Source organism: Sardina pilchardus, chromosome 2, assembly GCF_963854185.1.
Source record: "Sardina pilchardus chromosome 2, fSarPil1.1, whole genome shotgun sequence".
Classification (NCBI taxonomy): domain Eukaryota; kingdom Metazoa; phylum Chordata; class Actinopteri; order Clupeiformes; family Clupeidae; genus Sardina; species Sardina pilchardus.
In genome coordinates this window covers 30,062,162-30,076,776 of record NC_084995.1, presented here as the reverse complement: position 1 = coordinate 30,076,776, position 14,615 = coordinate 30,062,162, and the positions used below count along the sequence as shown (strand labels likewise).

The 14,615-nt window shown below is 42.8% G+C and overlaps 2 protein-coding genes across 9 annotated transcripts in view; one reads left to right on the top strand and one right to left on the bottom strand.

Annotated features, from left to right (window-relative positions):
- Positions 1 to 1,536: 1,536 nt before the first annotated feature.
- otulinb (OTU deubiquitinase with linear linkage specificity b) lies at positions 1,537 to 7,538 on the bottom strand. 3 transcript variants are annotated; one of them, XM_062525958.1, is made up of 9 exons: positions 7,255 to 7,538; positions 6,458 to 6,643; positions 6,075 to 6,323; positions 5,873 to 5,958; positions 5,536 to 5,639; positions 5,169 to 5,312; positions 4,747 to 4,872; positions 4,252 to 4,521; positions 1,537 to 2,203 (listed from the first exon to the last, which is right to left on the bottom strand). In XM_062525958.1, the coding sequence occupies exons 1-9, from the start codon at positions 7,437 to 7,439 to the stop codon at positions 1,919 to 1,921; spliced, it is 1,635 nt and encodes a 544-aa protein (XP_062381942.1). In that variant the 5' UTR covers positions 7,440 to 7,538; the 3' UTR covers positions 1,537 to 1,918. The 3 variants fall into 3 exon arrangements, with proteins under 3 accessions (XP_062381942.1, XP_062381952.1, XP_062381961.1); XM_062525968.1 differs by lacking the exon at positions 7,255 to 7,538 and adding an exon at positions 6,984 to 7,116; XM_062525977.1 differs by lacking the exon at positions 7,255 to 7,538 and having other exon boundaries at positions 6,428 to 6,601.
- A 970-nt stretch (positions 7,539 to 8,508) lies between these two features.
- amph (amphiphysin) overlaps positions 8,509 to 14,615 on the top strand; it is a 30,427-nt gene continuing 24,320 nt past the window's right edge. For all 6 annotated transcript variants that reach the window (XM_062525946.1, XM_062525929.1, XM_062525913.1 and 3 more), the window contains exons 1-2: positions 8,509 to 8,605; positions 13,503 to 13,583. In XM_062525946.1, the coding sequence (XP_062381930.1) occupies positions 8,537 to 8,605; positions 13,503 to 13,583 (150 nt within the window). In that variant the 5' untranslated portion in view covers positions 8,509 to 8,536. The remainder of the gene's footprint in view (positions 8,606 to 13,502; positions 13,584 to 14,615) is intronic.

Below are 14,615 nucleotides of genomic sequence, written 5' to 3'. Positions count from 1 at the left end.
TCATGGTTAACTCTTCTTAAATCATCAACCTTCCCTGACAACACGTGGGGGTCGGCACATGAAAGCCACTCCTCTTCTGGACGTCACTAGCTGCGTATAGAAAAAGATACCGAACTCAACAGAGCGCGCTACCTCGCACAAAACATTCGCGATGCAAGATGTAAATGCCACATAGTTATTCTATTCGTGGGACAACATTCATTTGGAGTCGTTTTTGTTCTGGACCACAGACGTGTCAACGAGTCTGTGATTTTCCAGCGCACCCTGCTCCATTCCAAGTGGCCCATATGACTAATACGCGTGAAATGTGATCCCTCAGGGACAGTACAGCCTAAGGTAAAGGACAAGTGATTCATAGGACACTGTGCTCCTAAGTTTCATGAAACATACCTTCTCACTAATGGGATCATATACAATGTAGCCTACTGTATGTCCAACAGCCAGCCCAAGCCTCTTGAAATTGCATACAGGATAGGCTAGTTGATGCACCAAATACTATTTGACAAAAAATTAAATGAAGTGGCTTGACAGCAGTTAATCCACATCTGATAATGAGAATGTAAAAGGCAAAGTGCCTTCTGCAGCTGCATTGCCATGGCTAATATGGTTGTATTATAATATTATAATTGTATAATATCATCATTGTCTATTTAGATTTTGGTTTTAATTAAATAAATAATAAACAAAGTAATCAGTGTTATTACCCTGACCTTGGCTTATCTTCAATAAAAGAAGCTGTAGCCTACCAATCCAAAAGTTAGAGCAGAATACAAATTTTGTGAGTGCCATCAAAACAAAAATGATATCATCCCTATTCATCATGACAAACATTGATGGAAAAATATGTATTTCAATATCAAGTTCATATTATCAGCTACTTAGGCTATACGATCATTATTATAATAGAATAACTTATATCACATTAAATTATTTATTATTTATATTATTTAATTAAAGATCATTCATCAGAATGATAATATTCTTACCTCAAGTCTCAGCCCTGTCTAAATCCCTTGATTCGTGTAGGAATCTTCCAACACTCAAAAAGAGGCAGTACGGTATCAACCCTGCCAAAGTGCAGAGGGAGCAATGGGTTCATGATTCTAATTTGTTGCTATGATACCAATAGGTCATTAGGCCAACCCTACATGAAAGTGATAAACACTGTAATGAGATCCCAAATCTTTCACACACTTGAGTTTTGCAACGACTGCTCTTGACATTACACCATATCCTGGACCCATCAGGTTAAGGTTACAGACAGTGTGGGAGAATATCTGCTAGGGGATATGGAGCAATACTCTGTGTTGGCATTCAGATACGTTTTGACCTTAATGATTAAGTTCACTGGCATTTCAAAGCAGTGACACTATTTCAAAATAACAACCACAGAAAAGTGAAACCAAAAAGTGAGGAATGGAGTATGTGACTGCAGGTGACATGACTTGACAAGAGGAATTTAGTACCTGAACTCCCCACATAAAAACACTGACCAAACACAACAAATATGCACAATTCAAGAAATAGATTTTCATCTCAGAGGTAAACAAATCGATTTATTCTTCTTACTTATTCACTGAAAGAGATCCAGGCTCCTGGCAGCAATATATTGTATCTATCAGTACAGCTTAATTAAAAAATTAAAAAAACAGATTTAAAAATGATAATAAAAGGATAAAAATAATCTGTTTCGGATTAAAGGAGCATTGTAAACATTAAAACTACAGCACAAAACATATGATTAAACCATCACTACCAGAATACTACCAATAAATCTATACAACCACATAATTAGAAACGAAAACATATCATTACATCTTACATACACATACCTATCCTAGAAGGAACATTTGCATTGGATAATTTAGTTCCGCACGCACTCCTGATTGTCAGAGTTGGGCGTATATGCTGTAATAAGTTAGACATAAGTCTTCCCTGTGTGGTTGGAGTGTCCATGCATAGGTGTTTTCCCTGCGGGCTCACGCCATAAGGGCTTGCCTGCTGAGTTCCGCTTAGATACTTTCTGCGCTTTGGGGACTGGAACATTGTAGTGCCTGTCGTCCTCCGTCAGTAGGCAAAGGTGAGGCCAGTCCTCTGTGTGGTCATCGGGGTAGAAGGTGACAAACTCCTCTGTGTCTGCTTTATAGAGCCGGTAGACCTGAATGGTCTGCTGCAGGGAGTAGCCAAGGAGAAACATCTCCACCTGCAGTGCAGACAAGGGAAGATAGTATCTTTAAATACAGACAATAAGGCTAAATGACAAATAATTAACCCTCTGTCTAACCTGTAACATTTAAGCTGATGATACACAAGGCAACTTTTTGAGCCAAGTTGCTGGGTAATGTTTGTGGTTCTGGTCTTTCTACAAAACTTCAATCATCAGTAGATACATTTTCATGATCATCCAATTAGAACACACGGAACAGGTCACGTGGTTGCCCTGACACTTTGCTCAAAAAGTTACCCCAAGTTACCCCATGTATGCATATAAAATTGATTAAAACTTTATGAAATATAGTATATGAAACAATAACACGGTGATGTTATTTAAACTCAGCAAATATATAGATCATGTTTATATTTGTTAATGTAAGCATATTGTATTTATATAAAATCATGCAACAGTCAAAACCCAAGCATACATTTCAAGGGAATCCCTGCCAAAACAGGCATCATATGAAAAAAAAAGAGAGACTTGGTTCTCCCAAGACTTGCACCTGGAAACACTGGGCCTACACAACCGGACACAGGAAACAATACACAGCAGCCAAATATGGGTTGCATGCTGCGATATAGAAAGTCAAATCTAACTACTAACTACATAACTCCTACTCCAACGCCACCTTCTTACACCAAGGAAGAAGAGGCGAGAGCTTACAGTACCTTCAGAAAGCTAAATGTCAGTTCAGCCTGTTGAGCTCTTGTGTGGCTCAATTAGCTTTGATATGTTCCACCATAATACCTCTCTAAGCCAATGTACAGTTCCTCAGCGCTTCAAACAAAAAACAGCATTCCTTTGCCATAGTCACTAAAGGTCACATGCCTCAATGACCTCAGACCAGATGCCTAACATCCAGCGCTGGAATGCCTTACTGTATACTGTATGTGCGTTGCATAGGGCCCCCCGCAAATTAATCAAGGCCCCTCATCTGAAAAAATCCAGAAGAAAAAAAAAACTATGACTAAACCTATATGCTCGCCTCTTAGCGAGCGCAGCCATCACAATGATCTAACATTGATAATAACCAATATTACTGGCAGCGATAAGGTGGTAGGGGGCCACCAGGGCTGGGCCTGGTTCTGCGAACATCTGTGGCCAAGAAATAATTTCAGCGTGTCATTTTCTCCAACTTGAAATCCTGTAACTCTCCACTGATGGTCCCATATCAAACTGCCAACCAAGCCAACCGGTCTGTTGAGGATGGAGTCAGCATTGCACTCCATCATGTTCTGCAACACCTGAAATCACCAAACGCCTTCACACATATCCTGTTCATAGACTTCAGCTCTGCCTTTAACTCTATCTACCCACTCAAACTCTTTACGACACCTTTTTACAAGCACGTGGACTCATAATAACCTCACATTACGCCCTCTTGCCCTCAGCACAGGAGCTCCATACTAGTCAGGGATGCCTTCTCAGCCCCTGGCCCCTATCATTATTACTACCACCCACTTTAACAGCGTGGACCAATGTATTCTCTTTCTGCTAAAATGTTAGCATGTAATTAAAATGCTATAAATGTTTATGAATCATACCATTGTCTTCTCCTGTACTAATACAAGATGGTTCAGCAATGCAGTAAAGCACAACCGTCACTGGCTAGGGTTCTGCTGCAGAACAGCAGCGTTCATCATGCATGAATAATCCCATTTGTACTATTTAGTGGCCTACTGGTTAGGGCTTGTAACCTGAGGGTTGCCGATTCGATCCCCGACCAGTCCACGGCTGAAGTGCCCTTGAGCAAGGCACCTAACCCCTCACTGCTCCCCGAGCGCCGCTGGTTGGGCAGGCAGCTCACTGCTCTGGGTTGTGTGATTCACCTCACTGTGTGTTCACTGTGTGCTGTGTGTTCACTAATTCGGTTAAATTGGGTTAAATGCAGAGAACTGAATTTCCCTCACGGGATCAAAAAAGTATATATTCTATTCTATTCTATTTTCATTTAGTTATTCTATGTATTTCTAAATCGTTTTAATACTTTCTCGTGCCAAGGAGAGAACCGTCAGCTCGCTAGCCAACCCTCTGACCTGCTCTAGGCCTCCGCTGGAGCCCACGTGCAGCAGGTGATTGGTCAGGAGGGTCCTGGGGCAGCGGGAGGAGTCTCTGGCGAACAGGAGCCAGCAGAACTCTGGCACGCTCTCGCCGCGCTCGCTGGCGCCGTGCAGCTCCACGGCGGTCCGCAGCATCAGGAACTTGACGGCCTCCAGCAGCCCGTATTCCTCCTCCCCGCCCTGGAACACCTGCTGGCACAGAGCCTCCCTGTCCTTCTGCCCGTGGGCCTCCACTGCCTCCTGCCACTGAGGAGAGAGAGAGGGAGACACAGGCTGTAAGAAGCGTCTTTTATCAGAATCTTAAATAAACACCCCCGTCACCATCATCGTCCGAGTCAAAATTGTTACAGATGGATACCAAGATGTGATTTGCCTATGAAAAGTAAGCACGTAATGTACTGTATGCGCTCTGCAAACCAGTTATTCGATTTCACAATGGAATGAGACTAGCGTGTATGATGAGACACTGACCCGTTTCTTCAGGAGCTGTAGATAATGCTCCAGTTGCTCCACGCCTCCCGTGGTGCTGCTCCCACTAGCAAAGGGGAATCTCCACTGATCTACCAGATCTTTCACTGATAGAAGCTGTTTGGGCCACTGTACAATGAAAAAAATACAGAATACAAGTTTTAGATAGATATAGATAGATATATAGATAGATAGATAGATAGATAGATACTTTATTGATCCCCAAGGGGAAGTTTTCCCATCTACTGTAATTTCCCAACTATTAGCTGCGGCTTATACATTGATTTTTCTTCAGCTATGAGGTTAATACACGGGGTCAGTTAATATGTTCAACTTGCATAAAACACTGTCCTGCGGCTTATACACAATGTGGCTAATACACAGGACATTACTATCATAACACTGTCATTACAAATGATACACACCAGGCTGAAGTCATGATCTGCTATACAGGCTGGAAGTTGAATGGACTGAGTGAGAAGCTGAAAGAGGGTGGCCCTTAGTGCACAGTAGTTGTCCCCCCTCACCCTGCGTAGATGCTCAAAGTCATGGGATATCATCTCATAACCCTAGGAGTCAAAAGGAAAAAGCATATATAAAAGGTTTCACCACTAGAATATCTTCACATGGCATAGTATTATTAGTTGGTAACATGCTAATGTCTACTACAGTACGTAGTGCCCAATGTGTTGTAATTCATGTGTTGCAATTCAAACAGCGCACACATACACAGTCCAAGCTTCATGTTCATGCAGCAACTGACTACGGGCAACACCCTCTGTGCGCACTGACCTTTCTGATAAGGTCACTTTTGGCGGTGTTTCCCCTCCACTCTCTTTGACTATAGGTCAGGAGCTCCACTGGGCCTTCCACACTGCACTGACCCTCTGGAGCCACTGGTGAAAAGAAACATGGACTCGTGAGGAACACACCAACAGTTTGAGTTTCGGTCTTTTTCATGCTGTTATTCGATTGGTTCAGTTAATCTACTAGTGGCACAAATGAAGTCCTATGTAGGAGAGGCTAGAGAGGTGAAATTAAGTATGAGTGAAAGTGAGTGAGGAAATATTCTCTAAAACAAATGTGGAGCTTATGAGAGACTTTTGAGCTATGAAACTGTTTCACCCACAATCTGCCTGGCTCCCGGGACACGTCTCGTCTTTTGCATTTCGTTCCTTCTCAATCTCATCCTCTCCCCTATACAGGTCTTCTTCACTGGGAAACAGCATTAAGAACAATAAGAAAACAAAAAAGCATTTCAATCTTTTTGTAACCAGTTTGTTTGTTTGTTCTCACACAGATTCAAGCACCCAACTGTGTTTCAGGAATACCTATTGTCATCTTCTGGCATTATGGAGCTGACGGGAACCTTCAGTTTGTTCGTCTCCTGTTCTTCTGAGCGCATCTGATCAGCGACTTTGTCCTGAGATGTTGACAACGGTGCTGGGGTAGTCTTGTCCATGCTTCTCGCCAGTCCAAGCAGGTTTTCATTATTTGGTTCAGCAGTCTCTTTGCAGCTCTCTACTACAGCATCGTCCTCTCTCAGTGATGAACAGTTCACGCTGGGGTCATCCCAAAATCTTAGACAGTGGTTAAAAACAAAGAGGTGGATTGTATATAATACTAAAGAGAAAAAACTCTTTCACGGGTTACATATTGATGTACTTTCACTTGTCAAACTCACAAAAGTAGGATATTGGTTCAGAGATAATACCGGTTACACTCTTGTATTTGAGCTCTTTTGGCCAGACAGTCCGAGTGGGAAGTAGATTGCAGGCCTATTGCTGACTTTTGGAGGCGGGTATCTTGTTTGATAGAATCTCTTCGACCATCTGGATCCAGATGAACCGCAGGCATAGTCCTCACCGGCACCGGATGGACCTCATTCCTAGGGACGGCGCTGTCACCACAGGCATTGAAACAAAACGTTACCGACTCTTGCACAATGTTCACTGAACTAGAAAAGCAGGCGTTAAATGTATAGCTCACAACTATAGCTCACTACATTTTTGCCAATTTAAAAAAATGGCTTGTCTATATACATTTGCAACAATTAGAGAGGCAACGTTTATGCTATTTAGGCTACTGTTTTGCCTGTTTCTTAGCTGTGGCTGCTGCAGACTTGCTGTCTTTGTAGCATAAACATAGCAGGCTAGCTATCTAGCTAGTTGGATTCACCCAGCTAACTTGGCATTTGACTGAGTAGAGCAACTGTAAGGGGAATCGAAGTGTTGTCTTACCAGGACAATGCATTTTCTGTTATTTACACAAAAACAGTCGTGAAAAATAAAGAAATCATGTCAGCTAATCCACCTACTACTAATCCCAGAAAATTCTAACGATTTCAAACACTTCCTGGTGCAGAAGCATTGTGGGAAATGATGTTTACATTGAACATAGAGTGAGTTGACACTGGTTTGGCAACATATTTGACGAGGTATGCAGAAGAACTATTGAAAGATTATTCAGACAGTAAAAAAGACATACATTGCATTTCTTATTGTTATTTACCTTTTCACTGGTGTTCTCTCTGGATCATTCCCAGCCATTGCATTGCTTTTTACCCTTTCTTCCAGTCTCGCCCGAGGTGTGCCATCACTCTTGCCGACAACTCCAGGGTTTTCCGCTTTTTCTTTCACCAGAACATTTTTGTTCATGAGGCTATTTTCGGACTGGGCTCTGCAGCAGTTCCCCATTTCCTGCCACCTGTTCTTTTTGGCTACAGGAGAGACTGCACACCACTTGTGTCCATTTTCAGTCTACCCATGATGATTACATGACCTTTCTACTCTGTTTGTTTCAGGTCACTCTGAATATGTGTATACCATGTAAACTCCTCAGGCTGCCTGGAACAAGGCTCCTAAAATAGAATATGACTGAAATAACCCCCTGTGATATTTGACCCTGCAAGAATTGTAACCGGGCCCTGGAGTAACCATTTCGATCCACTAGATGGCAGCAGTAGTCACCTCTTCCATCACTGTATTGCAAAATGACTAAATGGTCATTGATTTTTACTCATGTTTTTATCATAGAGATAATTAAATGACAGTGATGGAATAAAACGTGTGTTTAGATGCAAGTTGATAAAAGATGTGTTACGGCCTATTGTAGGCTGCATTCGCTCTACACAAGCCAGGCCTAGAGCCATTTCAGGAAATATAGGCTAGGCCTTGGACAATTAGGCCTACAAATTCGTAAATATTTGATTAATGACACATTCAATTTGCCATCAACACTGTTAATGCAACTGAAGCACTCACACAAGCACTGTAGACAGTATCAAGGCCTATGTGTGCCCATGTGATAAGGGAACGTAGGGAAAAGGGAAAAGTGATAAGAAGTGAAAAGTGAGACGTATAGGCCTAACTGTGAATGAATAGGCTATGCTGGAACGAGACTTGCTTTTTTTCGAGCACTGAACACAGGCTATTCAACCAAGTGCGCTGACTAATATGTAAAAACAGTGTGGGCTTTCTCATGCAATGTCATCAGTACAGGTTATCCACGTTGATGAAGATCAGTGTTTTGACGTTGACGCAGCCATGGAAATACTGTCAGAAATCGCTCAAACAAATCGGAACACATCAGAGACCGGTCATGCATAGTCTGGGTTCTTAAGTTAATTATTCAACAATACTGATTCCTTAATAAAAGTATTCAAGCCTGTCCAAGACTAATAACATATTCCATAGAGCTGTGGCTTTAAGAGCAAGCTACTCCTCCCCCTCCTGCTCCGACTGTGAGCGGATCTGTTGGTGCTGAAGCGTCCCTTTCAGTTTCAGTACCAGCCATGGCCGAAATTAAAACGGGCATTTTCGCCAAAAACGTCCAGAAACGGCTCAATCGAGCCCAGGAAAAGGTATGGTACAATAGCTGTTTTACGCACGATCACATACGAATGTGTTATTTTATCAGGTCATGTTTGCCTTTGCTGTTGCGAGCTTTATTCGTGTAGGAGCTGTCCAGAAGATGCTCGGGCTTCTCGATGCTGTAGGCGATAGGAAGAGGAGCCTAGGTGAAGGGATGAGACAGAAATATTTCTTCATTCAGATAGGCCTACCATTCTGCGCGTGTAGTGTAATTTCACGGTTGATGTTTTTTTTCCTGTGGGTTTGTACGTAGATATTGTATAACCATCGCGAATTATAGCCAAATGCGTTATTGGTGGCAACCTCAGCGTCAGGCGGCAATTTTATCCACTGCCATTTCGAAGCGACAGTAGCGCGTAGCCTAGGCTACTTCAAGGCAGTATTTCCACTTAAAACGCCTATGCGAGGTGAATATCATAGCAAGGGGAGCGAACCCGTCACACACAGGCTGTTACAATTGAATGTCAATTCTAACTTTAGGGTACTTATTAACGTGCAGAGATGCAAGAGATTGTAGCTCCAATATTACTACAACACGATTAACGAGTTAAACACCCTTGGTAAAGGATACGAGTGGTGTTGGTAATTCTACGTTTGCAGGTTGACCTATTCTGTCTTTCTCTCGGGGGTTGACAGTTTTTGCGAATTTATTTGAAGCAATAATTTCCCTGCAAGGTCAGTGGAAGGGGAGGTGGGGGATGCCCTCTCTGCGGTATGAACTATAGCGGGGGTGGACTTCCGATCGGAGCCACGCTATGCTTATCCGTCAGAGTATAGGCTAAACGCCTGAGTTAACCGACTTCGGTTGTAGAGATAATACGTCTGACAATCTCCTCTATTTAAAACGGGCTATAAATAGGACAGCCGTTTTAATTCCTGGTTCCAAATGGCAATTTGTGTAAAATCTTTCATACAAACTCTATCCGTTGTTTGTTTAGACTGGTTGGCACAGGCTGGTTTATATCATGCGCAAATGAACATTTTCCATGTCATTCAGACATTCTGATTATTGTAATAGGCAGGTTTTCATGTAATTATTGGGTAGGCCTACATATTTCTGCGATATAGCAAAGCTGACAGTGTCATGTAGAACTGCTTGTTTGAAATATAAATGTATCATCAGTGTATTCCCATTGGTAAACACTGTGCACATGGCGTTCTTCGACACATCTCGAGCGGCGGTAAGAGGATTGCTTTTCTTTTAATATCCAAGCTGCCGAACAGCCATAGTCGTCTAACGAAGCGAGAGTGAAGATCAGTGCTTGCTGCGACATGAGCGTGTTTTTGAGCACCTGGTAGGCCGAGGCCTACTGCAGAGGGGACGCCGGTTCGTTGGTGTAGTTTTGGGGCTGTGACTGTTGGTGGACCATGCATACTGAGTTTTGGGTGACACAACATCGTCACCGTCTTAAAATAATGGCAGAAGTCATTATTTCAGGTTTTTCAGAAAACACACAAAAAAGTTAACCAAAACACAAATGACAAATGATGATAATTTAGGGGGGGGGGGGGGGGGGAAATCACTCATGCCATTATTTGGAAGGTGACCACCATATGTGACAATATTCTAGAATATTCCTCAGAATTTTCATTTTGTTAGCTGATTATTTTAATGCATGCAGCGCTGTAGGACAAACAGAAAGTGGGCTCATTAAACAGGTCTACCGACCTCACCTCAGTCATTGGTGGGTTGTTGTGTCTGGTTGAGAGTCACTGCAACATGAGCTATTGGATCAGGACAGATCGCACGGAACCTGGAACAAGATCCTTTAGTTCAGGCCTCACTGCTCTGTGATAAAACCACATTTGAAACTCATACAGATGCACTCTACATCACCACATGCAAACCTGTGGTGTATTTATAGCTGATGTGCCTTGTAACACAATCTACAGGGCAAGAATGATGATGGGACCCATCAGTGTCAGGATATTAGACAATTTAATCATTCGGCCCCTGGTAGTCACCTAGGACAGCGGACAGTGTTTTTCAATGCTGATGAAGAGCAGCATTTATAATTGAAGGATTAGAGTGGAAGGGAGCTTTCTCAGTGGTATGATACGTTTATTCTACCCATTCCTCTTTAGAGAGAGGAATTGAAGAGGACATGATCCTTAATATACAACAAGCGTTTATGTCTTATGTAGATGTAGGAGGGCTGGGACCGTATATTTATTCAGGTGTCTTTCTTTAATCTTCCCTTTCCTCAGGAGGGTATACAGGGACTGCATTGCCAAGATGCATTAATATTTAATGGACTGGTTGCTTGGGCTGGATTGCATGTCCAAACTGGAGATTGTGCCCAGGTCTAATGCTACACAATGCCAAACCAATGTCATTGTCCATATCTTATTAGATTGGGCCATTTAGAAGATTAATATACGAGCCCTGCTGATGGCACAATTCATTTCATAGCAGTCACAGATCAGGTGAAAGGTCATATTTCACCACAGCGCTCCCGTGCTGACCTCATAGACGGTGGGAAACAACAACATATAGGCTAAGCCTTGCTTTCTCTGCTTGTTTGTTATGGCCAACATCTCAGATTTGCGAGGGCCTTCTTGTACCCATTGGCATGCAGGTTAGAGCGGTCTGGACCACAATGTTACTGTTTAAACAGGGAGACAGTAGTGACATTACGCAGATCAACCAGATGTTCAAGTCCCGGTGCTGCTTCAGAGTCTGATTCAATGATTCAAATGAATGAGCATGTCATTATTATCCTAATGGAGCCGTTCGGACTTGGCTGTGGCCCACAAGACCGTGTAAGATTAGACCTGGGATCAGTGTTACCAGGGGGGTTAGTTTTACCCCTGCAGCCTTTTAAAATACTCAATAGTCGTTAATAGGAACACCTACACTAGCACACATTGCCAAAATGGTAAGCTCTAATTTCAATCAGTCAACTATAGGCGAACTTTCAGAAATGTCAGAATTAAGTAAAGTGAACCTGAGGGGAGCTGCTACACTCATTGTTATGCCACCAAACCAGCAATCATGCTCATGAAACCTGTTATAGCATTTACAGTTAGTGTAACAGCAGATCTGTTTTATACTGTATCATCAAATAGATAGAAGAAAAAGGATGGTCTGCAATAATGTAATTACTCTCTGTCTTAACAGAGCATGTCAGTTGTATTGTGTGGGTCTAATTCTAACGCTTTGATGTGAAAAAGTGTAGCCCAGCCACAGCTTTCTGTTTTACATAGATCTTCAAAACATGAATTGAACAGTATCAGCGTATCAATGACTGACTTAATATGCCAGCTGATGTAAATGGCAGTGATTTCAACTGAACGAACACCTCTAAATATGCTTAAATAGTTATGGTCATCACTATACGGTTCCATAAAGAACCATGACTTTGTGTTGAACCTTAACATCAAGTGAAAGGTTATTTACGTTGGAAATGGTTCTTCAGAAAGACTATTTTCATACCTTTTCTTAAATGGTTTTTAAAATAACTATCGCCTTGAGTGTTCTGTCAAGCACTACAGAAGACTCTTCGATGGCATCACTCTGAAGGACCAATCTTAGCACCATCATTTTTTAGAGTGTAGTTGCCGGATCAAAGTGTTCAGGATTAAAAGTGCTGCTGGTGTTTAACACTGTCATTTTTTGGCTTGCACTTTTGGGCAATATATGAATCTGGTGGTTAGCTTAGCTACTGTACTTGTGATAATAGCTGTACAGGTGATGGTATTAGGAGATGCTTTCACTGTGTCTCAGCCTCTGCTTTTAACCATTTGACGTTAGACCCAAATCTTTATATCAGACGTGTGTCCTGATGTCCTGAGTAGGTCAGCAACCATCCACAGTCTGCGAAATTCAACCAGGTGACATTTTTAATCAATGTGCATTCACTAGAGACACATGTTTCTGACATGTCAGTAATGGCAGCTGTAACTAGGGAACCCCTGCCATCTCAGCCAAAGGTCTTGTGGTACGTGGTTATGATCAACCATTTTCACGTGCTGCTCTTGGCTGGAAAGTGGGCACGTCATGTGACGTGACGCGATGCGATGCGAGTGATGTGTCATCGTTTTGGCTATGGGCTGATATGTGCTAGACTGCCTCTCTCTTTTTCTCTGTCTCTCGCTATCTCTCGCTCTCTCTCTCCCCCCACACACTACACACATCCTCCACTCACCACTGCCAGGCTTACTTACTAACACTCACGCACACATTCTCTCTCGCCCGCTCTCTCTCTTCTCTCACTGGCTGCTTCTTAGCCTCTACGCTGTGCCTCTGCCATTCGCTCTCACAGGAGTAGAGGGATATGACATCATCAGACATGTCGCAGGATTGGTTGACTCTAAGCTCATGGGGCTTTAATGCAGCTTCACTCAGGATCTAGGCCTTCCCACTGTTATTGTGTATGATATGTCTAAGCAGGGCTGCTTTACTCAGTGTTTTGAGTAAGATATTTGTACTGTCTAGAATTGCTAGAGCTTTGTATAGTGCAGGGGACCTGCTCAGTCTCAATGATTGTGTTATTGCATTAGTGGCCAGTGACCTCATTGTAGACTGGTTGATAGTAGTCAGGGGACACGGGGGGCGCCTCATTGTTCTTGAGTGGGATTGGCTGTGTGTTGATCTGCTTTTAAAGAAGACCCCTTACATGTAAGAGGATTTGTCCTCCCCATTCTGTTATTCATCTGGTTTGTTTTGTTTTTGTACATGAAAGATGTGTTTCATATCCCTCATATCATATTTCTCTCTAAATCATATATCACTTTTCCAAGACATCTAATGTGCAACCCATCATTGCAGTCTAAAACGGTGTTTCGTAGGGTTTTTTTCTGAAGGCTGCAGCATCGACTGAGAGGTTCAGTATGCCCACCTTCCGCCACTGCCGCCACTCACCTGTGATGTTTGTCTTATTTCAGGTGCTGCAGAAGTTGGGGAAGGCTGATGAGACAAAAGATGAGCAGTTCGAACAGACTGTTCAAAACTTCAAGAGACAGGAGGTAAGGCTATACCTCAGCTCATGCTGTAGTAATCGGATGACAATGATACGATACGAACACATGCCCCTGAATACTGTCTTCTCCTTACACGCACACATACTGTACTCTGCTTCACAATGTGCAAGCCTTCAAAATAGAGCTATATACATCTACTGTATATAATGCTCTAAGCAAAGCCTACTGTGGCATCAGGTTTTGGGATAAGGCCAGGCAGAAAACAGTGCTGTCTAAGGCTGTTCAGTGAATGCTATGGCTCATGTTATCTCGCCAAACAGATCATCAACAGAAGCACTGACCCTGCATCTGCAAACTGAATGCAATACTTGTGTCTCAACAATGCATGCCATATATGGTTAGCACCTCTAGCGTGCACCTAGCCAACATTCACAGATGAAAACTTGAGGAGAGCAATTCTGCCTCCATCCCATTGTACAAGGAGAAAACATAAGGCAGTGAAGACAAGCACATTCAGTGTGTTATAAAAGCACAGGTGCAGGTCCATGTGCAGCTATTGCTGTTAAGAAGCTGGTATGACGCGAATGTATGAAAGTGTTCCTGACTTGGTGCCTTTTAAACGGCTGACAAACGTTAATGGTTCATTTAGGGTTTCTTTCAGAAAAGCGGAGATTGATTGTGCATGGAGAGCAGAGAAAGTTCTTGAAGTGCTGTGATTTTCCTGAAGGAAACAGTGCAGCCTAATCCCACCTTTGCACCTGCCCTCTCTACTGTAATCCTGATTACAGGGCCTCATGCCCCAGGGTGCCTGGACATGCACAGGAACAGCCTGCACCTTCTCAGCTCTTCTTCTCCTTTTCTCTGTTCTTCTTCTCTTTTCTTCTCCTCTCATATCCTCTCTATTCCTCTCATATCTTCTTCCCAGTTCTTCTTCTCCTGTTCTCTGTTCTTCTTCTCTTTTCTTCTCCTCTCATATCCTCTCTATTCCTCTCATATCTTCCCCCGTCTCCCCCTCTTTATTCTCTCCATTTCTTCCTCTGCTGCATGAGTCCCCGAGATGCCATTGCACTGTGTCCT